Source organism: Podarcis vaucheri, assembly GCF_965113315.1.
Source record: "Podarcis vaucheri genome assembly, chromosome: 6".
NCBI lineage: Eukaryota > Metazoa > Chordata > Lepidosauria > Squamata > Lacertidae > Podarcis > Podarcis vaucheri.
In genome coordinates, this window is record NC_138764.1 from 16,149,433 (window position 1) to 16,171,286 (window position 21,854).

General features: G+C 42.7%; 1 protein-coding gene and 1 long non-coding RNA gene across 3 annotated transcripts in view; one reads left to right on the top strand and one right to left on the bottom strand.

Moving 5' to 3' along the window:
• The window catches only part of LOC309533933, a 274,946-nt gene that overhangs the window by 29,561 nt on the left and 223,531 nt on the right, over positions 1–21,854 (top strand). The gene's annotated exons all lie outside the window — the stretch shown is intronic.
• The window catches only part of KIFAP3 (kinesin associated protein 3), a 73,299-nt gene that overhangs the window by 1,390 nt on the left and 50,055 nt on the right, over positions 1–21,854 (bottom strand). For both annotated transcript variants that reach the window (XM_082225461.1, XM_082225460.1), the window contains exon 19: positions 20,043–20,142. In XM_082225461.1, coding sequence (XP_082081587.1) covers positions 20,043–20,142 — 100 coding nt within the window. The remainder of the gene's footprint in view (positions 1–20,042; positions 20,143–21,854) is intronic.

The window sequence follows — 21,854 nt, forward strand, 5'->3', positions numbered from 1 at the left end:
TTTGCGGTCTGATTTAATTTTAGTGTACCAAATAGCAGGGTGGCAATTCTTTATATATTCAATATCTTTTTTTGCACTTTGCTAAACACGACATTTAACCTCTTGTGACCAGGAACAACTACCAATATCACTGTCGGGGAGATCAAATAACTCTGCATCAGACCTCTACAAGATTTTACCCAGCCTTCTCTTGTCTGCAAATCCAAAAAGCATCTTTTGGCTAAGTGTTGTTTTGGCTGCAATGATATTTTCCTCCAATACAGAAACATGGATTTGTGTATACGAACTTTTATAGAGTTAAGGCCTTATAGAGTGTAGTGCTCCAGGTGTATTATGTGGCACTGCCAATATCGTACGCAGGAATCTATTTTGAAGGTAGTACATCAAGTTCCTCCCTGCAATGGTAACCCCATATAAGAGGCGAGACACAATCTTGGCTTCAAAAATCTTTAATGTTGGTTCTCTCTAAATGATGGCCCTCTGTGTAACTGGTGCTTCTCACGCCTGCAAGTTTTTGCAACATCCACATGTCGTTATGATCAAAAGGCCAGCCCATACTTCCACACATTCCTTTTAATCTAGATTTACCCTTCTGGAGGAAAACCTGATAGCCAATGGCCCATTGGTGATATTGTGACAGCCCTTCTGCAAATTGAGCACCCATCTGGAAGCATCCTCCATAGACCGAACAGAAGCTGCCCTGCTGGCAAAAACCTTTTGTGCCCAATTCCATGCGTTTCTTTGATGGGTACAAGGGGGCAGAGGAGTAGGCTCCTTTTTGAACCGGTAGGTGGCACTCTCTCCTCATCTCCGGATGTTGTTAGCTGCTTCCAGTCACTTTCAATTTACTTCAACCTACTCAAAACTACTCCTGAACATATTTTTAATTAGGTAGGGGAGGGGAATCATGGTTTCAATTACGTTCCGATCAAATCAACTCCTTTAGTTCAATAAACATGAAAGTAATTAGGTGCAGAGCCTTACAGTTCAGAGCTCGAGACATTTTGGTTATTTCCAAATGGTTTGCGTATGTGATGGCTCCGCTATGACAATTTGAGACATTAAACCAACATAATATTAAAACATTCAGATCACTGGAAAGATCACTGGGAAGGCAGTGAATCTGGCCTAATTTACATGTTACTTTTGTGACATAATTGCCGCTCCTTTATGGTCAATTCCCACATTGAAATGCTGGTGTCTAAAGTTTTAAATGTAAGGATAGTTCTAATGCCAGTGTCAGAAGTCCAATGGAGACATGGTGCTGGTACAGAACTTTTTAGGCATTTCTTAGTGTGGCAAACAGCAACGAGGGAGGAGCGATCATACCCAAACACTAACATATAAATAAGGGGACCCTCACAAATGGGTAACTCATAGATAACTTTGTGGCTGGTAAGGGACAAGCATAGTAAAGACTGTCACCAATTTGCAGGACACCCTGATAATCAGCCCAGATCTATAATACTCCTAGGAGTTGCTTGTCTAAAAATGTGTTGGCTTTGCTCTTCATTGCCTTTTTTGCCCACACAAGAGATTCTTTAAGCTTCAGATGGAAGCAGAAAAATACACCTTTCAGGCATCAGACTAGCAGAAAACCTTAAACTATTCCATGCAGAGAACAAGATTTTGTGCAGTTAATAAATACGAACCAGTGAGGCCTTAGAAGTTATTATACAAACTAATGAAGGTTTCATCTCTTCCTGCCTATTAGCACAAATTCTGACTTCTAAAATGGATGGTAGAATTTGTACAATGAAAGTTCAATGTTTCTACTCTCCCTACCAACTAATGTGCTCAGAGTAGTTGCAAATTTGGTTATATCATAGCATGACCCAGGGTCATAAAAGCAGATTCTGAGGCCTCCACGATGTGGTAAGAATTTAAGCTTTGGTTTGATTGTTTTTTTTAAAAAAAAAGTTTATATGAACATAAAAATGTGTTCTGCAGCTGGAACTCCAGAATGACTATTCAAGCAACGCTTTAGCAGCTACAAAGAAGTGGCACAAAGAAATCAGCAAGAAATCACTCCTTGTCTCTGCACCAATGCCCTACCATTTCATGGATCTCCTTAATTTTCTTTAAAAAATAAATAAACCCCAGAATTATATGAAGGTTTTATTTATTTATTTATTTATAAATAATATTTATTGCCTGTCCTTCAGCTGAGATCCCACGGTGTGTTACAGGAATAGAAAATGTAATTATAAAAGCTGTTCAGCTAACAGTTCCTTTTCTAAAGCTGCAGATAGAAGTGACGCCATAATCCCCATTTTGTATATGGGGACAAGACAATGCAGCAACAGGCAATGGATCCACACTAGTACACAAGAATTTTGCTATCAAAACGTGCACATGATAATGAATATCATGCTCATAGTTCAAAACCATAGGCTACTCAAGCTCCACCCTCTTCCGCACTGTGTTAACAAGCTAGCAATCTAATTCAAAGTTAATAGTCAACAATCGCCACCTTTCAGATATGCAAATTTTTATACAGCTGCCAAAGTGTGCTTGGATAAATTGCAGGTCTTGGATGTAAGAATTCCTGCTGTTCAGAACAGCAGTTGCACTTCTGTGAAATCCAACAAAAAGCTATAAATAGAGGGGGAAACAGTAATTTATCATCCTCCTTTAGACTATGTATCAATGGGTTTAGGTTTCACAAGCTTCTTGCCACTGGTGGAATATACTGACAAGCAAAACGGGTTCAGGTCTAGTTGCACCCTGGAACCTTTACAGTGACTGGGAGACATGGAGTTAAAGTAGTGAACAGCTTAGCTTAGCTAATTACTGTGTAATACTAACTTCAGTTGCTCGATCATTTTGAGATCCGTTAAAATAGGACTGTATATTTTACCCCCCTCTGCACTCTTAATGATTTGTTTTTTTAGTCTGAAATCATTTCCAGCCATCAGTTAAGCTTGTGGTCTCTACATATGCACTTCTCTTGAGCACAAATATTTCTTTTTCCTATTGGTCTGCCAGCCTTGTCAAGAGAAAATTGCACTGTAAACTAAATGCCAATACTTAACCTCTCGGATAACTCGGGCTGCTAGCATGATCTAGGACCTCTTCAGAATGGCAGCTGAGCTTTCTAATTTGCTCGTGAGAACTTGTCAAAAGAGGAAATGTTCCAAAAATACATGATGGATTTTATAAAGTCCTTGGGACTTGCACTGCTTCAGAGCAAATAAAAATACCACATATATTCAGGATCTCTAAATCAGCTGAGACATGTCAAAGTAGCAAAGAGGAGTCTGAGAGGAGATGCTATAGGCATCTTCAAATATCTAAAGGGCTGTCACATGGAGGCGGGAACATGCTTGTTTTCGCATGCCCTGAAGAGCAGGACTTGAACCAATGGCTTCAAGTCACAAAAAAGGAGATTCAAGTTACAAAAAAGGAGTAACTTTCTGACAGCAGGAGCTGTTTGACAGTGGAACAGACTCCCACAAGGACTGGTGGACTCTCCTTCATTGGAGATTTTAAAGCAGAGGTTGGATGGCTACCCACCCACCAGGGATGTTTAGTTGAGATTCCTGCTAAACTACCCTTGGGGTCCCTTCCAACTCTTACGATTCTGTTAAAAAGAAAAGTATTACACCAATAAATTGCAATAATTCGTTGTGGCCCACAAAACCTAATTTCTTTCATAAGCACAGTCCTCAAGAGAGTAGGAGAAAGGCAGCTTGTTTACCTGGGACTGCAGCTATGTGAGTGCTCACCTGTACAGTCACACATATTGGTTCCGTACCTGGCACAGAACAACATTCATGGTGCAAAGGCCTGGCCTAGCACCACGGGGCACATACACAAGTGAGCTGGGACAGGCATCATCCTGCTCATTAAGACAGGAGTCAGTAAACTTTTTCAGCAGGGGGCCGGTCCACTGTCCCTCAGACCTTCTGGGGGGGCCGACTATATATTTTTTTTAACGAATTCCTATGAACGAATTCCTATGCCCCACAAATAACCCAGAGATGCATTTTAAATAAAAGGACACATTCTACTCATGTAAAAACACGCTGATTCTTGGACTGTCCATGGGCCGGATTTAGGAGACGACTGGGCCAGATCCGGCCCGCGGGCCTTAGTTTGCCTACCCATGCATTAAGATCTTCAGACAAGGCTCTTCCTTTGAGTTCCTTCTGTAGGAGAGCTATATTTTATACATCCAGGAAGGAGAGGGGGCCTTCTTTGGTATATCCTCCCAGAGGAAGTAAAGGGAGGCGCTGACACTGCCAGGTTAATACATTTTTATTTGTCTAGGCTTTTTAGAATTCACCACATTAATTTAGCTAACTGAATGGTTTTTGGTTTAGTGCTTCTCAGATCTTATTTCACTGCTACGATTGTCAGTTTTGGTTTTAAAAATTCAATCATCAAAACACTATTACAGTTCATACACTAGACTGGAATTCATGTTTGGATGAAGATGTGTTCCAGAAAATTTCTAAATAAATAAATAAAAAGAAGTAAAGTAGCCAGCAACAGTAAAAGTACATAAATAAATAACCGGCACACCAACAAAACAATCCACAAGAGGAAGGAAGGATCAACCACCATTAGTTTTGTAGCTTCTGCTACAGATAAATACAACTAGTGTTTGAATCCTTCCTAAGGTACTGGATTTGGTCTCTACACTGTTTAGTATGCAATACTAAATACACACCAAACTTGAGCCTATTTCTCAGCCGCTTTCAATGTTATTTTTCGTCAACATACATCTTAAGACTCCTGCTAAATTTTGTAATGGGCTGAATTCTTGCAACTACTGATAGGTGTTACAATAACATCCTCCTCCCTGCATCCCTTAGTTATCAAAACATGCTAAGTATCAACACTGTTAAGGATTATTGTTAATTAAATTTCTATACCACCCTATATCTGTAGATCTCAGGGTTGATCACAACACAAAACTACAATATAAAAAAACACAAAATATGTAATAAAAACAAAAGCAGAAACCCAATAATTTCACAACATTGAAAAGGGCCTCAGATGTCTATAAGGTCTATAAGGTCTTTAAGGTAACAGAGCTATGACAAGCCTTTCTAGTAAGCTCTAGGAATAATGGTTTTTCTTTCCTCCAATTTTTTTTTTTAAAGAACCTCAATTCACCTAATTTATTTAGCTCAGGAATGGGAAACCTTTGACCCTCCAGGTCTACAACTCTCCCCAGCCAGCAGGGTCAGTAGACAGGCATGAACAACTTCTGGGGGGACACACATTTCCCATCACTGATTTAATAGTGCAATCCTCACCTCTCCATTCTGAAGGAAATCAGCCCTGAGTGCTCACTGGAAGGACAGATCCTGAAGCTGAGGCTCCAGTACTTTGGCCACCTCATGAGAAGACTCCCTGGAAAAGACCCTGATGTTGGGAAAGATGGAGGGCACAAGGAGAAGGGGACGACAGAGGACAAGATGGTTGGACAGTGTTCTCGAAGCTACCAGCATGAGTTTGACCAAACTGCGGGAGGCAGTGGAAGACAGGAGTGCCTGGCGTGCTCTGGTCCAGGGGGTCACGAAGAGTCGGACACGACTGAACGACTAAACAACAACCATGTCTACTCAGAAGGCAGTGCTCGCGCTGCCTTACCAAAGCCCGGAAAAGCTGGGAAAGCGCTAACTAGGCATGAACACATGGAGTTGCATTATTAAAAAAATATAGAAGAGCCAACTGGATCAGGCCAATGGCCCATTTAGTAAAGCATCGCATTCTCACAGTGACCAACCAGATGCGTATGGGAAGCCTATACGCAGAATCCAAGCATGAGAACAGTTTCTGTCCTGTGGTTTCCAGGAACTGATATTCAGAAGCGCAGTCTCCAACAGTGGAGGCACACCAGAGTCACCATGACTTGTAGCCATCAAGAGACTTTGCCTCCATGAACTTGTCCAATCCTCTTTTTAAGCCTTTATGTTGAGTTGGGCCCCTGGTGAGACGTTTTGCCGTCCTTGTGGTTTGGATCATTGTCAAAGCTGCTCTTACGCATGAGTAAAGCATGCACATAGCTGCCCTTTCATCAGAGAGCAAATCCAAGTTCCACTGTGTACATCTCTATTGTGAAGTGAATTTGTGAACTCGTAGTGAAGAAAGAGTAGAAAGACAAGGTGATTAAACCTTTTGTACTGCTTTTGTACCATGCAGTGGAGCTCTGCAAACATTCTGCTGGCTGTGGCTTGGCATTTAACAGCATGTGATCAGTGAGGAGGAGGAAATTTTATTCCATTTAACTGTTGCAGATTTACTGCAGTGAAAAAGGGCTATGTAACCCGAGAAGCGACAGAACAGAGAGATCAAAGCTGCAGTCTGGAAACTAAAATAAACCTTTAGGCTACTTCCTGCAAGAAAATTCACTCTGGCAACTAAAACAGAGTCCACCTAAAAACTGTTCTGTTTTATGAGCTGTCACAGCAGCTCAAGTGGTTTGGACCAGTCAAGTTCAGAACATTATATTTCCTTGTTTCTGTCTCACATACTTCTGTAAGCAGTTTTATAGGGGAGTTTTATTTTAAAAAGAGAAAAATAGATTCCCCCCTCCTCTGGGCTGAAATTGAGAAGGTCACAGCTAAACACATTAAAATAAGCAGGTCTTCATTTGCACATTCCATGCCCATTTACTACATTTTAATATTTTATTTTTGGGATTTACAGGCAATGTACATTTTCTTTATTAAGTCTTCCGCATTCTGTTCAATTATTGTTTAATATAGGCACAAATCAGTTTACACAGCCCAGATGGCTTGTAACCCAGGAGCTGGTCTATTCCAAGCGCCACATCTGGAGGAAGTTCAGGGAGCAGCAAGAACATGGGAATTAATTAATACTAAGTTTCAGAAATTGACAATTTTTTTGTTCTCTCGTAGGACGTGGAGGAACCTGAAATTACTGCACCAACATTCAAGACCCAGTTTCAGTATGTATTAATGCTGACCAGACTGCAGGTGTAAGTGAATTAAAGAGCCACATGTGAGAAAACAAGGCAGCTAAATACTTGAGCTAGATTAACAGCTGAATACACAGTCTCCTTGAGAAAAGCATCAGATAAATGTTCTGCTCAGAATTATCACCACTCACTACAATTCACAGATATTTTATGAAATAATTAAAAACTAATTGCTAAAGCAAATTGCTAAAACTTCTACAAACTGCAAGTTACTTAGCAAAATTCATTGCCAGAGCTATCTGTCACTCACTCACTCACTCACTCACTCACTCAAAGACACACTTCTCTACAAGGCCTAAATGCGGGTCCTGCTATCCAAACACAATGTGTTCTCAGGAAATTGTTTGTTAGACAAGCATTCACGTAATGAGTTGACCATTTCCATTGTTTCCTATGAGAACATTTCTAATGTGTTCCCAACCACAGAATTTTGACTCCCATATGATGAAAAAATAACTGGGAAAACCTTCTTGAAACCTTGCAAAAGGCAAACAAGGGGGGGAAAAACACTCACTTATTGGTCCGAACGCTCCCATTTCCTCCCTACCTCCCACCATGGTTTCTGGTAAAATGGCTGATGTGGATCAGCAAAACACCCAAAGTAAGTCTTGTTTAAGGCTGCTTATTTGCTTACGGTACTACACACAAATCTGGCTGACTATCTAAATCTGTATTGTATACAGCGCAGTTTGGGTACTAACTCCTTGTGTTTGGATAAGTGGATCTTTGTATAATGAGTGTCTGGATAGCAGGACCTGCAGCACCACCACCACAATTATTATTATTATTATTATTATTATTATTATTATTATTATTATTATTATTATTACCCCACCCATCTGGCTGGGCTTCCCCGGCCACTCTGGGCGGCTTCCAGCAAAATATTAAAATACCGCAATGCATCAAACATTAAAAGCTTCCCTAAACACGCATGCACCGTATTTTTCGCTCTATAAGACGCACCAGACCACAAGACGCACGTAGTTTTTGGAGGAGGAAAACACGGGGAAAAAATATTCTGAATCCCAGAAGCCAGAACAGCAAGAGGGATCACTGCAGAGCTGTTCTGGCTTCTGGGATAGCTGTGCAGCCTGCATTCGCTCCATAAGACGCACGCACACTTCCCCTTACTTTTTAGGAGGGAAAAAGTGAGTCTTATAGAGCAAAAACTGGAAGTAACTGGAAATGTGTTAACCAAAACCTGGCAGGTTTCATTCAGAGTTGCACAGCCACCTCCCCGTTTTTTCACTACAGTTCAATACTAAAAGCACAATTTAATGGGAACAGACCTATGATGTGACCACTCCAGGACTATGTTTGCCTCCCACCGACAAACACCCCACAACACGACTGAAGTGTAGAAAATATACTTGAGCAATAAAAAAAAGTTATTAGAAGCGCAGAGGCACCACCAAATACTGTATTTTTTGTGTATAAGACTAGGTTTCCCCCCTAAAAAATAATGTCAAAAATTAGGGGGTGTCTTATACTCTGGGCCATCTCTCTCTCCCCCCCCCCCATTTTCATAAATATGAGTACCCATATTATACATGTCTTATAGACAGAAAAAGTATGGTAAGCTTTGGGAGGGTCTGTGGAGAAACAACATCTAAACGAGAACTCTGCAGACAGATCTCTGGTTTCACAGTCTTTGGACAACTGTAGACACAATGGAAAAACTGAGACTAAGGCTAGAGAAGTATTTCAGAAATGGGAGGATTTATAAACGAACTGTCCTAGGCTGAACTCTCCCAAGAGCTTAGCTGCTCCCAGCCCTCTTGGTTGCCAGAATCATTGACCAATGATAATAGCAGTAACTTCTCAGAGTTAAGCAGCATTCTGCTTCTGCCTGATTCTGTAGTGAAGATCCCTGAGCACACCTGTACATTGCACTGCTGAATCTGGAAAAGTGTAGTTTTTTCAAAGGAAGGAGAGAAGCTGAGATACGAAAGGCCATATCTCCCTAGAAGCAGTGTTTCCTCAAGTTTTGAGGTAAGAATGCAAGTAAACCATGATCCAATTCCATGTCCAGGAAAGTGCCTCTTTCCTGCAAAAGGAATAAGCGGTTGGAGTGGAGTTACAACGGCTTAGATAGGTGTATGGTCAAAACCCTGCTGACTGCTAACCAAACAGTGTTGTGCTGGACACTTTTATGTATCCACTGGTATTGATGGACCCAAGTTGCTGCCAAGTTGCTGCCAAGGAGTGTGGTGGAATCTCCTTCTTTGGAGGTCTTTAAGCAGAGGCTTGACAACCATATGTCAGGAGTGTTCTGATGGTGTTTCCTGCTTGGCAGGGGGTTGGACTCAATGGCCCTTGTGGTCTCTTCCAACTCTATGATTCTATAAGTTAGTGGATCATTTAATTTCAATGGGTCTGCACAAAGTATAACTAACAATGGACACAATCCAAGGTGTTTTGTAATATGGATTAAGTAGGTACAAAGGATTAAGTTAAGATCCTTGATAAAATGTGACGTGTTAAAAAACAGCACGGGAATAAAACTGTCTTAGTTATACAGTGGTACCTTGGTTTACAACCACAATCCATTCTAGAGGTCCGTTTGTAAACCAAAACAGGTTGTAACCCAAGGCACGCTTTTGCCAATGGCGCCCCCAAAATCTTTTTGTTCGTAATCCAAAAAACAAAAAACAAAAAGGTTGCACTTCTGGGTTTGGCGTGTTTATAATCCATAACATATGCAAACCAAGATGTATGCAAACCACGGTACCACTGTATTAAGTATAACACCATAGTCAGCAATACCTGGGCATAAAGCAGGCAAGCTGATGTTGTTGCCACTGGCACGGGCAGTACTTGAAAGTTGAGTTGCAAATGTGTTTGGATGCTTTCCTGAGAAGCTACAGCTCTTCCTCAGCAGTGAAAGGGAGATGGGAAGCTGGTGTTGCTTGGGAGCCACTGATAAAGACACTGATGGAGGTGGAGAAAGAGCCCCCAGCGGCTCGGCCCTGAATTGAAGGGGGAAACATGAAAGGAATATCTAATATATTCAAAGCTTGTTTTCTCCTGCTCTGAAGGGCAAGGCCCAAATCAATGGATACAAGTTACAAGGAAGGCGATTCTGACTCAACATCAGGAAGAACTTTCTGATGGTAAAAGCTGTTCAACAGTAAACTGGACCATCTCAGGGGGTGGTGGACTTTCCTTTGTTGGAGGTTTTTAAGCAGAGGCTGGATGGCCATTGGTCACTGATGCTTAAGTTGAGATTCTGCATTGCAGGGGGTTGGACTAAATGACCCTTGGGTCCCTTCCAACTCTACAATTCTATGATTCAATCCTCATTGGGCTCTTTTGGGGGTTCATCTCCTTAGGGTAAAAAGGTAAAGGGACCCCTGACCATTAGGTCCTGTTGTGGCCGACTCTGGGATTGCAGCGCTCATCTCGCTTTATTGCCGAGGGAGCTGGCGTACAGCTTCCGGGTCATGTGGCCAGCATGACTAAGCCGCTTCTGGCAAACCAGAGCAGTGCACGGAAACGCCGTTTACCTTCTCGCCGGAGCGGTACCTATTTATCTACTTGCACTTTGACGTGCTTTCGAACTGCTAGGTTGGCAGGAGCAGGGACCGAGCAACGGGAGCTCACCTCGTTGCGGGGATTCGAATCACCAACCTTCTGACTGGCAAGTCCTAGGCTCTGTGGTTTAACCCACAGTGCCACCCGCATCCCTATCCTTATAGTACTTTTGTCTAAATATTTTTTGGGGGGATTTTTGCTGACTTTGGGTTCCCTCAAAAGCTCCAATACCACCTCCTTGCATGTGGGGGTTGCATTTTGAATGCAACAGGACTCCCAAGCTGGGCATTGGAAATGGAGGGAAGGAAGATATTTGCCTGTTAAGGTCATACCTTTTTTCGGATTAGAACATTCTTTCCTCTGGAAACACCAGTTTTTCAAAGCCTCTAGAGACCTTTTCTTGTTCACTGAAGTAGATTTACAGTTTGCTAATGCTGATGTGTGATAAACTAATAAAACGTTACTACTGGTTTATAGGCCCAATCTGCTAATAAAATCTAATTCAGTTCTTCCTGGAGAGGGTAGGCAAATGAATGATGTCCAAGTGCTAAAAGTCAAATATCACTTCATTTCACTGGACTTAAAGGGAACTCAGAAGTGTCTTAAGAACATTCAACAAAAGTGCACATTATATATAATGATTAAGAGTCACTGCCAACGTAGCCACTAATGCCAGGATCCAACTCTGGCTATGTGAAGTTATGATGGCTAGCAACTCCATATAAGCATCAAAATCTGCAACCAGCTAAAAGCGCTGCAGTGTGGATTGTATCATCCATCTTCAAATGCACATGAAAACATGCATCTGATATACCTCTATGTTTGCTGACATAGCCTGCTTCCCCATAAAGTTCTCCTTATCTGAATAAAGGCACATACATGGTTCTATATAATGATATAGTACTAGTATACGCATACTAGGGGCTGTGCCCAAGCTCTCTTCCCTTAGACCTTGCCAACCCTGCCCTTATAGCTCATCCAAAGCCCCCCAGTTTGCCCAAACCACTGCCCAATCCTGATAGTGGCTGGTGAGCTGGCATGGGTGGGGTTCAGTTACTCTCCCAGGGCAGGGACCTCAGTGCATGGTGGTGGAGCCAATTCAAAGCTCCTGCCTCCATGCACCATGCTAAGCTCCCATGTTACGTCGCTGAGCAATAACAGTACCCCAAAACAGTTCATCCCCCCCTATCCTTACTGCTTGCCTCAAAAAATTATCATTTCAGCCTCAGCTGTGGAGGACGAGGAAGGGGAACGTGGCCGATGACAGTAGCAGAAGAGGAGAGGTGCTGAGGAGTTATTCTGTTCTGCCTGTTCCTCTGTGGCTTGCATGGGCCTCCTTGGCCATTGCCACTGTAGAGGCTGAAATAGCAGCATCAGTCTGAGATAGGTAGCGGCAGAGCAAGCCAGTTGCTAGGAAGGTAGTCTGTCTGTCCTGACAGTTCCTATGTGGCTCACCTGGGTCACCTGCCCATCTGCTTGCTCACCTGGGCTGCACACCTGCATGACAACACTCCACTGCAAATACAGGACAGTGGTACCGTGGTTCTCGAACTTAATCCGTTCCAGGAGTCCGTTCAACTCCCGAAACTGTTAGAAAAACAAGGGGCGTCTTCCGATTGGCTACAGGAGCTTCCTGCATTCAACTGGAAGCCGTGTCGGACATTCAGCTTCCGAAAAATGTTACCTAACTGGAAAACTCACTTCCAGGTTTGGGGCATTTGGGAGCCGATTTGTTTGGGAGCCAAGCCATTTGACTACCAAGGTACCACTGTATACTGGGATTAGGTTCCCACCATCTACAAATATTTAAAAAATTGTTGGTTTTGAAACAAAAGCAACTGTAGTAATTTTATAGACTGTGACATATCTTGCTCTACTACGGCCAGAAAAGGTAAGGAAATATTACCACGGTAATAGCAGCTTTTACAAACCACAAATGACTTGCCATTTAGCTGGGGATAGATAGAAGTGTGACAAATATATAATAAAGGATGTATGGCAAAGTCTTCACTTTTTTACTCTATGTCCTGTGTTGTTTTTAAGACATACCAGCTTTCCTTATTAGAATGTCTTAACCTACCAGTTTATAAATTGTACATACAGAACCAGCTTGGGAAAGTCTTACATTTTTATGACACATCTGCCATCTTGAAAGTGTAATACTCACCCTCCCCACTCCAAAAATCACTAACTTTACTGTAAAACCTCCATTCACAAATGGAACACAACGCCTTTGCAATGAGCATTTCAAATTTAAACTAAATACCACCCAGGTCCCAGTCCAACACTAAATACTACACTATAAAGGTAAAGGGAACCCTGACTGTTAAGTCCAGTCGCGAACGACTCTGGGGTTGCAGCGCTCATCTCGCTTTACTGGCCACGGGAGTCGACGTTTGTCCACAGACAGTTTTTCCGGGTCATGTGGCCAGCATGACTAAGCCGCTTCTGGTGAAACCAGAACAGCGCATAGAAACACCATTTACCTTCTTGCCGGAGCGGTACCTATTTATCTATTTGCACTTGATGTGCTTTTGAACTGCTAGGTTGGCAGGAGCAGGGACCGAGCAACAGGAGCTCACCCCTTTGCGGGGATTCGAACCACCGACCTTCTGATCGGCAAGTGCTAGGCTCTGTGGTTTAGACCACAGTGCCACCCGCGTCCCTCTACACTATACTGGTTCTCAAATTGATCTTCTAGCCCATTTGTGCTGAAAGGCCTGGGTTGAGCACATATATTTTATTTGCTTTTTTACCTACCACTGGGGTGGCTGTGGCTCCTACATTTTTCCTTCTACAGTGGTACCTCTGGTTCCGAACTTAATTCATTCTGTGGGACCATTCTTAACCCAAAACCATTCTTAACGTGAGGTGCGCTTTCACTAATTGGGCCTCCCACTGCCGCCATGTGACTTCCGCTGACATCCCGGGGCAAAGTTTGCAACCAGAAGCATCAACTTCCGGGTTAATGGAGCTCATTACCCGAAGCATTCGTAAGGAGGACGGTACATAACCCAAGGTTCCACTGTACATGGTTAGCCTGTTTTAGCTGTGTGAAACATCAACCAATCACTTAGTTAGAACAAGGGACGGCTCTGGCTATGATTTTCCTGAGCTATCTGAAAATTCTTTTCTCTGCTTTCTCCTTCCCTTCCCCCTCCATTCTCCTGAGAAGTGTTTGAAACTGGATTCATTTGAAAGCAAAATTGCTATTACTTTGGCAAGGACCCTGTTATTCTGAAATTGCAGGGCTTTTCATTTATGCGCATTTATATCACTACCCTGTATTTTTCACTTGGGGGCTGCATTAGTCAAACTTTTGAAAACTGCATTACTCTGCTCTGCAAAATAAAGCAAAACACACTTTTGCTCTGAGCGTGTCTGTGAGACTTGCGCTTTTGAGCTGTGCTTTATTTTGTGCAAAAAACCCACAATTTTTTCTGTTTATAATTGTTGTCTTCTTGCTGAACCTCAGAAAGCAATACTACCCTCATCCAGCACTGGAGTTCAACAGAACTCCAAACAAAGTAAGAGACTGAAAGCTCATTTTTATTGTAGTCTTAGAAGGGGGCATGGCTGGCAGGGGGTGAGGCGTGACTATCATGAACCCTGCACTTCTTAATTTGCCACTATACTACTGTGTTAAGAGGTGGTGGCTAAAATATTTGGTGTGGATACAAGGGCAGACCAAAGTTACAAACCCCTGGGTAAAGTTATTTTATGGAAGTTATCTAATAAAGAACCAAAAGACAGCAAGAAACATGTGTGTGGTAATACTGTGTTAAATGCAGTTACAGCTGATGAAATGCTCAAAGTGTTTCTCAAATTGAGGAGGGGAAGCCTCAAGCACAGTAACATACGATTCTTATTAGGTTGTAAACATTTAAGCATTAAAATGCCCTAGAATGATATTATGAAATGAATGAAATGCACACTATATAAGAGAATCCCGCCTTTCTGCAATTATTTTTAATTAGCCTTCCTATTAAGTATGATTTTAACTTCCAACACCAAGTCGGATTTGAAGAGATGGGCAGTTGAACTCCGAACGCTGGGGAATAGCAATTCTGTTGTTCATGCCCCAGAGCACTAATGCATTTTACATCAAGCTCAAACATCAGGAAATCCTGGCTTCTGGCGCCAAGAAGTTCAAAACTGTAATGACACATGTCTGAAAACTGGGATTCACTATCCAAATGCTGCTGTCTATTCTTTCAAGCAAATCACTGTCTCCCCCTCCTTTGCTATGTGAAACGGAGTATTTGCAGCAGAACATGTTTCCAATTAGGTAGTTTTTGCCTTATGAATAGCTCTGCGGATAACCATATAAAAAGTATTCCCAGAAAGAAGGAATGCGCTGGAAAGTCATAACACAGGTTTTGTGCATATATCCTACTATGCTGCCCCAATTCTAATATTTGGCTGAAAAGTTACAATAGTATCATTAAGTCATATATTATTGTACATTAGCAATATTGCAGCATAATTATCATAACATCACAGCCGTGCCTATGCATGAACTTGCCAATCCCATTGCAACCATTTGTGTGATACAGTGGTGCCTCGCAAGACAAAAAGAATCCGTTCTGTGATTCTCTTCGTCTAGCGGTTTTTTTGTCTTGCGAAGCAAGCCCATTGACGGATTAGAGGATTAGCGCTATTAGTGGCTTTTAGCGGCTTATCAGCTTATCGGATCAGCTGATAAGCGGCTTAGCGGCTTAGAAAAAGGGGGGGGGAGGAAAAAAAACCCGCAGGAACTCGCAAGACATTTTCATCTTGTGAAGCAAGCCCATAGGAAATTCGTTTTGCGAAGCACCTCCAAAACGGAAAACCCTTTCGTCTAGCGGGTTTTCCGTCTTGCGAGGCATTCGTCTTGCGGGGCACCACTGTACATTGTGAGAAGGGGAAACCAGCAGCAGCGAGGGCTCACTGATGGGGTTACCTATTTAGTTTCTGAGCTTGAAATGGTGCTTTGGAGAATGCTCAAGAGGGCAATTTATTGTCATTCCTATAGTACAAACTGTATTGCAAATTCAGTGATCCACGTGATCCTCGAATGAAGGGTAGTAAATAAATTTAATGATAATAATTTCCAAGCAGGAAATGATGCCTGAATATACACAGAACAATGTTGTATTGTCTGGAGGTGAGGAAGGGAGAAAGATTTGGCAGGGTAAGGAAGAGACCCACAAGAATGACTAGTAGCTTTGTAGGCATTGCTGCTGAACACTTGCAAAAACCTTTGATGTTTTGCAAGTATTTGACTGGTTTTGACTTGAGTTGGGTGTGGTTCTTGCATTACTATTTTCTGCATCTGAGAGGCCTCCATATAGCACAGTATATGAATCAGATATGTATCAGATACCTAAAACCCCTTTTTAAATATTTGAAGCAATCTGTGTGAAGGCCTCTAAGGTAGGCGTCCATATGACACTTGCAAAATTAGCACCTAGAATCATAGAATCATAGAATCAGAGTTGGAAGAGACCACAAGGGCCATCGAGTCCAACCCCCTGCCAAGCAGGAAACACCATCAGAGCACTCCTGACATATGGTTGTCAAGCCTCTGCTTAAAGACCTCCAAAGTAGGAGACTCCACCACACTCCTGGGTAGCAAATTCCACTGTCGAACAGCTCTTACTGTCAGGAAGTTCTTCCTAATGTTTAGGTGGAATCTTCTTTCTTGTAGTTTGGATCCATTGCTCCGTGTCCGCTTCTCTGGAGCAGAAGAAAACAACCTTTCTCCCTCCTCTATGTGACATCCTTTTATATATTTGAACATGGCTATCATATCACCCCTTAACCTCCTCTTCTCCAGGCTAAACATGCCCAGCTCCCTTAGCCGTTCCTCATAAGGCATCACTTCCAGGCCTTGGAGCATTTTGGTTGCCCTCCTCTGGACACGTTCCAGTTTGTCAGTGTCCTTCTTGAACTGTGGTGCCCAGAACTGGACACAGTACTCCAGGTGAGGTCTGACCAGAGCAGAATACAGTGGCACTATTACTTCCCTTGATCTAGATGCTATACTCCTATTGATGAGGCCCAGAATTGCATTGGCTTTTTTAGCTGCCGCGTCACATTGTTGGCTCATGTCAAGTTTGTGGTCAACCAAGACTCCTAGATCCTTTTCACATGTACTGCTCTCAAGCCAGGTGTCACCCAAAGCACCTAAAGCAGTTTAAAGCAATACCCACCACCATAAAATGAACAAACATTTGCTTGGCAGGCAGCTCCCAAAGTTCTTGTCCTGCAATCGCCCCTCGCATTGTGTTCAATCCTATGATAAATTAACAGTGCAGGAAGTGCCCCCCAAGCTACATTTGAAAAGGGAGTGTCAACTCTTGATTTTTATGTTTGATTTTACTCTAAACCAGTCCGGATCTCTGAAAAAAGTAAATTAATTACCCAAAATGTTAGCTATGTGAATTTAGCACTGCACTGAATTTTCACAGGGTTCATTTTACATTTTTTATTTTTTAAGAGTGGAGGGAGGGGGGAGATTCTGCCAAAAGATGCCAGCTTTTCATGCTGAATGATGCACATCACGATCTCTCTTCCACCTGGCAGGCAAGAGAAGGGGAGGGGCCTAAGTGTGTATCACAGCTCTAAGCGGCCACTGGAAAGGAGAGGAATGCTTTGCCTTTTCTCACGCATCTCCTTAAATCTACCAAAACTGTGAGGCACTTTTGTAGAATGTAAAAGGTTTGGTGAAAAGGGTCCTCAGCACTAATGCTACTTGGTCTCTACAGTGCAAGGGACCAAAATGCATCTGTTTTCAGGATGTCTTTTTATATACAGTGGTACCTCTGGTTACGTACTTAATTCGTTCTGGAGGTCCGTATTTAACCTGAAACTGTTCTTAACCTGAAGCAGCACTTTAGTTAATGGGGCCTCCTGCTGCTGACGTGTCGCCAGAGCGCGATTTCTGTTCTCATCCTGAAGCAAAGTTCATAACCCGAGGTACTATTTCTGGGTTTGCAGAGTCTGTAACCTGAAGCGTATGTAACCTGAAGCATATGTAACCCAAGGTACCACTGTATACGTTTCCATTCAAGGTCCTGAAAGCAACTGTAACTTTCATGTGAGGACAACTTGCTTTTTCACAGCTGAAGAAAAGGGCCTCATTTGGCAAACAGGCAAGATGTTTTACACACACACACACACACACACACACACACACACACCAAGCCAGATTGCAGCCATCATCATCTTTCATAAGAATATACAGCCAAGAGGGACCTTAGCGATCATGATGGATTATTGCCTGCTGAAATCTGTCATCTGAATGGGCCATAAATAAAAATACAGATCTGTGAACCTCACTTTCAAGACTCCATAAGCTAGTTTGCATACTTCCATGCTCAAATTCCTCTAGTAAATAGTAATATTTATTTGGTTGGCAATTTAGGTGTCTAAAATAAAGCACGTAAAGGCAGTTCAGCTCTCAGGGCTTTCACATTTCTATACCAAAATTTTAAAGCAGCTCCAGGTTGCAGTATTCCCGGGAAAGTTCCAGTGCCATTTCTTACCAGCTACATTCTTCCTTTGTGTGACATTCTCTTGTTAGGAAATATTCACATACAATGCACTTTTCCCAGACTTGTCTTACTGAAGAAAATACTGCAGTTTATGCACTGTTCAAAGGGATACCTTCCAAACCCATCTCTTTATTTCACAAACATGTCTCCTAAATAAAAGGTGTTCCATAATTACAGCAAAGAAGCAATGCCAAATCTGTTGCAAAATCAAAGTTCACCTACTTGGTCTTCCCAGAAAAGTTGGCACATGATCAGAATGGAAGAGACTGCAGAGGTGCAGACACACATTTCTGAAAAGACTAGTGCGGCAATGGATTTTTATGATATTAAATTTTCAAGATGAAAAGTGTGCTTTTGAGTAATTTTAGAAGCCCTAGGAAAAATAGCTGTACCTTTGTGATCTTCTGCATCTCTTTTCAGTGATGTATATGGTTGCTTTTCTATAATTTAAACGTTGCTTCTTGTGATCTCAGCCAATTGAGGTTCACTTTTCCTGGCAGTACACAGCCAGCCAGATCTAATATTGCAATAACTCAACTAAGGGCAAAAAAGCCCTCCAACTGATTGCAAAGGCATGTGGGAAACATTTTGTTTTGCTACACTGCAGTTGCTGTTTTATTGTACTCAACAGCATCTGCCTTGATCTAGAAGCATATAACACACATGGCTACACAAGCTAAGATATACACAGGGAGATGGACTTCTGAATGTGTCTTCTCATTCACATCTCACCTAACTTAATCAGGTGTGTGGCTGGATGGGAGAACACACCATCAATAACAAAGCCCATCCTCTCTTCCTTGACACACTCTTGCAAAGAGCCTCTTTTAAAAGGATGTGGAAAATCACTAAAGGGAGGGTTGTTTTGTAGAAGAAAGTGTTGCAAAACGTGCCACTACCACCCATTTCAGCTCAATGCTTAAAATTACTTTGAGTGGCTTTTTGGAGCCCAGGGCATCAGCAATAATGCTGTCCGTTAGGTAGGAAGATTTTAGTTAAAAAATAATAATGGCAGTAGAGAAATTTATATTTAACAACTCATTTAAAATTACTGAAACCATCTCTGTTAAGTAAATCAAAACTCCAAATACAGACCAGTTTCCAAATAACAATGCCTGTCACAACACAGAAATAATTGTGTGGTCTGTTTTTGTGTTCTATTTTATTGATTTTAGGAAGCTATCAGAAATACTTTGTTATACCAATCTGTTAGAAGAAAGCCAGGATTCAACTGACAGCTGGGGCTTCCAACATAACAAAATGGTAAAGTTTGGTGAATGGTTTTGTAATGAATATAGGGGTTGCTCGTGCGTAAGTTGCCGCCACTCCTGACTATGTTGCCTTGTTAAACCTTTTCTGTCTGGACAGCCCTTCACTTCGTGGCTGCCTCAGTCGCTAGCAGAATCCGTCAGTGGGCGTTTCTTAAACCTTTTCCAACATAAAAAGTTGTTTGACGCCAAGTCTCCTCCTACTCTCCCTGCACAGAAGTCTTCTGCGCAAGGAGGGTGTGGGTAGCGGAGGACCCGTGCTCTCTCCGCTGGTGTCCGGCGAAGAGTCCTGGAGCCCTCTTGCCGATTCCCCCATCTGCCCCCCTTTATCCCTGGTGTTGCGCTGATTTGCTTCCCCATCTGTTGAGCTGACTCTCTCCCTGCTGGGCCCTTCTCCAGCATCACTTGGGAGCCTTCCCTCCGCCTCTGGCTCCGATGTCAGTTCCCTGACAGGTTTCTACTTTGCAGCTTTGTTCCCATATTATGCTTTGTAAAAGTGGCTTGACTTGACAGTTATACTCCGTCATGCACTGGGTGGCTGGGGAGATACAGAAAGAGAATGGCTGCCATATTCTCCTGACATAGATCTTCCACCAAATCCTACAGCCCCTCAGGCAGCAGAGATGGAGTAAAGAATCGCACCTACCCTGAAACACGTGTTTGAAAATGGACAAATCCAAAGCTTAAGATGTGACATTGATAACGTTTGAATTAGTGTAAGCTTAGTCTTTTGCAGAATCAATTTACCTGCTGGAGAAATGATGCTGACCCACAAGGTCTCCATTCTGCAGGTGGTAATCACCAAAGAAATCAGGACTCACTGCTCCATCGTGTGCTATCAGCCCCTCTATATAAAGAGAAGAGGTAAAGGCGGAGTTTTTTTTGTTTTTGTTTTATTTTTATTTTATTTTTCATTTTTATTTACTATTGCATTTCCATCCCACCATTCCTCCAAAGAGCTCAAGGTGGTGTATATGCTTCTTCATTTCATTCTCAAAACAACCCTGTGAGGTAGGTGAAGCTGGAATATAGGGACTGTCCTGAGGTCACCTTCAAGCCTGAGAGGGGATTTAGTCTCCCAGAACCTAGTCTGACCCTTTGACCACTACCCTACCCTACCCTAGGAAGTCTTGGCTGAAAATTCAGTCCCAGCAGTTATCAATATAAACAATTTAAACCAATTCCCATTAGACCAAGGGTCAGCAACCTTTTCCAGCCGTGGGCTGGTCTACCATCCCTCAGACCATGTGGTGGGCTGGATTATATTTTGAAAAATAAATAAATGAACAAATTCCTACGCCCCACAAATAACCCAGAGATGCATTTTAAATAAAAGAACACATTCTACTCAGGTAAAAACAGGCTGATTCCCGGACCATCCGCAGGCCGGATTGAGAAGGCGATTGGGCCACATCCAGCCCATGGGTATTAGACTGTTATTTCCCACAATTGCAATTTGCATCTAAAGGACAGGCCAACAGGGGATGGTTACAATTTCATTACTAAGCAGTAGATAAACAGATCCACATGTTTTCTACCCTAAATTAAGCACAAATGGACACTGTAGTAAATAAACGCAAATTCCTTTGCAACGCAGAGATCCCTAAGAAAGCTTTCAGCATAAACAAGGTGTGACAAAGAAGGTGGTGAGTAAGAGTGAGCAACTGAGAGGCAAGATTTTGTTCGCAGCAACACCACCTCATTTCAACTGAACTGACCAATGCTATAGTTGGGGCTTTTAGTACGTAGCAGGTGGGTGTCTTCACAGCTCAGTTTTGCTCTCTGTGAGTCTCAATTCCTTTTGCGTATCAATTACCTGCAGGTCCAATATCCTACCACTGCATTCTTTCACAACTCAGAATCAAAGCAAACATTGGGGGGGGGGTGCATACCCAACGTGCTTACCAACATGATGGTTGGGGGGGTAGGGCAGAGGTGCAGTTGAGGTGGCAAGGGCACACTGGCACAGCCAATCCAGTGCTCCCACTGTTGCAGTCATACCACCCCAATGTCACTGCCATCATGCTCTGCCCCATCCCAGTTAAGTGACACCGTCAATAGGGCAGCTTTGTGGACCCATTCCTGGCAAGAGTGTTTTGCAGGAGGCAGCTGACAAAAGTATTATTGTACCATTCCTTGGCGGGGGGGGGGGGAATCAAGATCTCCTTCCACAGGCTTTTGAGAATATATTGAAAATCCAATGCCTCTTTTATATACAGTGGTACCTTGGTTTACAAACTTAATCCGTTCTGGAAGTCCGTTCTTAAACCAAAACCATTCTTAAACCGAGGCATGGTTTCCCTAATGAGGCCTCCCACCACTGGTGCCCTTCCACCGTTTGGATTCCTTTCTTAGACCGAGGTAAAGTTCACAAATCGGGACACTACTTCCAGTTTTGCAGAGTTTGTAAACCAAATAGTTCTTAAACAGGGCTGTTCTTAAACCGAGATACAGTCGTACATTGTTTTGTGGCTGGGATCCATTTCGGAGCCCCAGCCGCTAGCCGAAAAGGACGCAGGGCAAAGTGCCTTATCTGTGCAAGCGCGTGGAGCGGTTTGC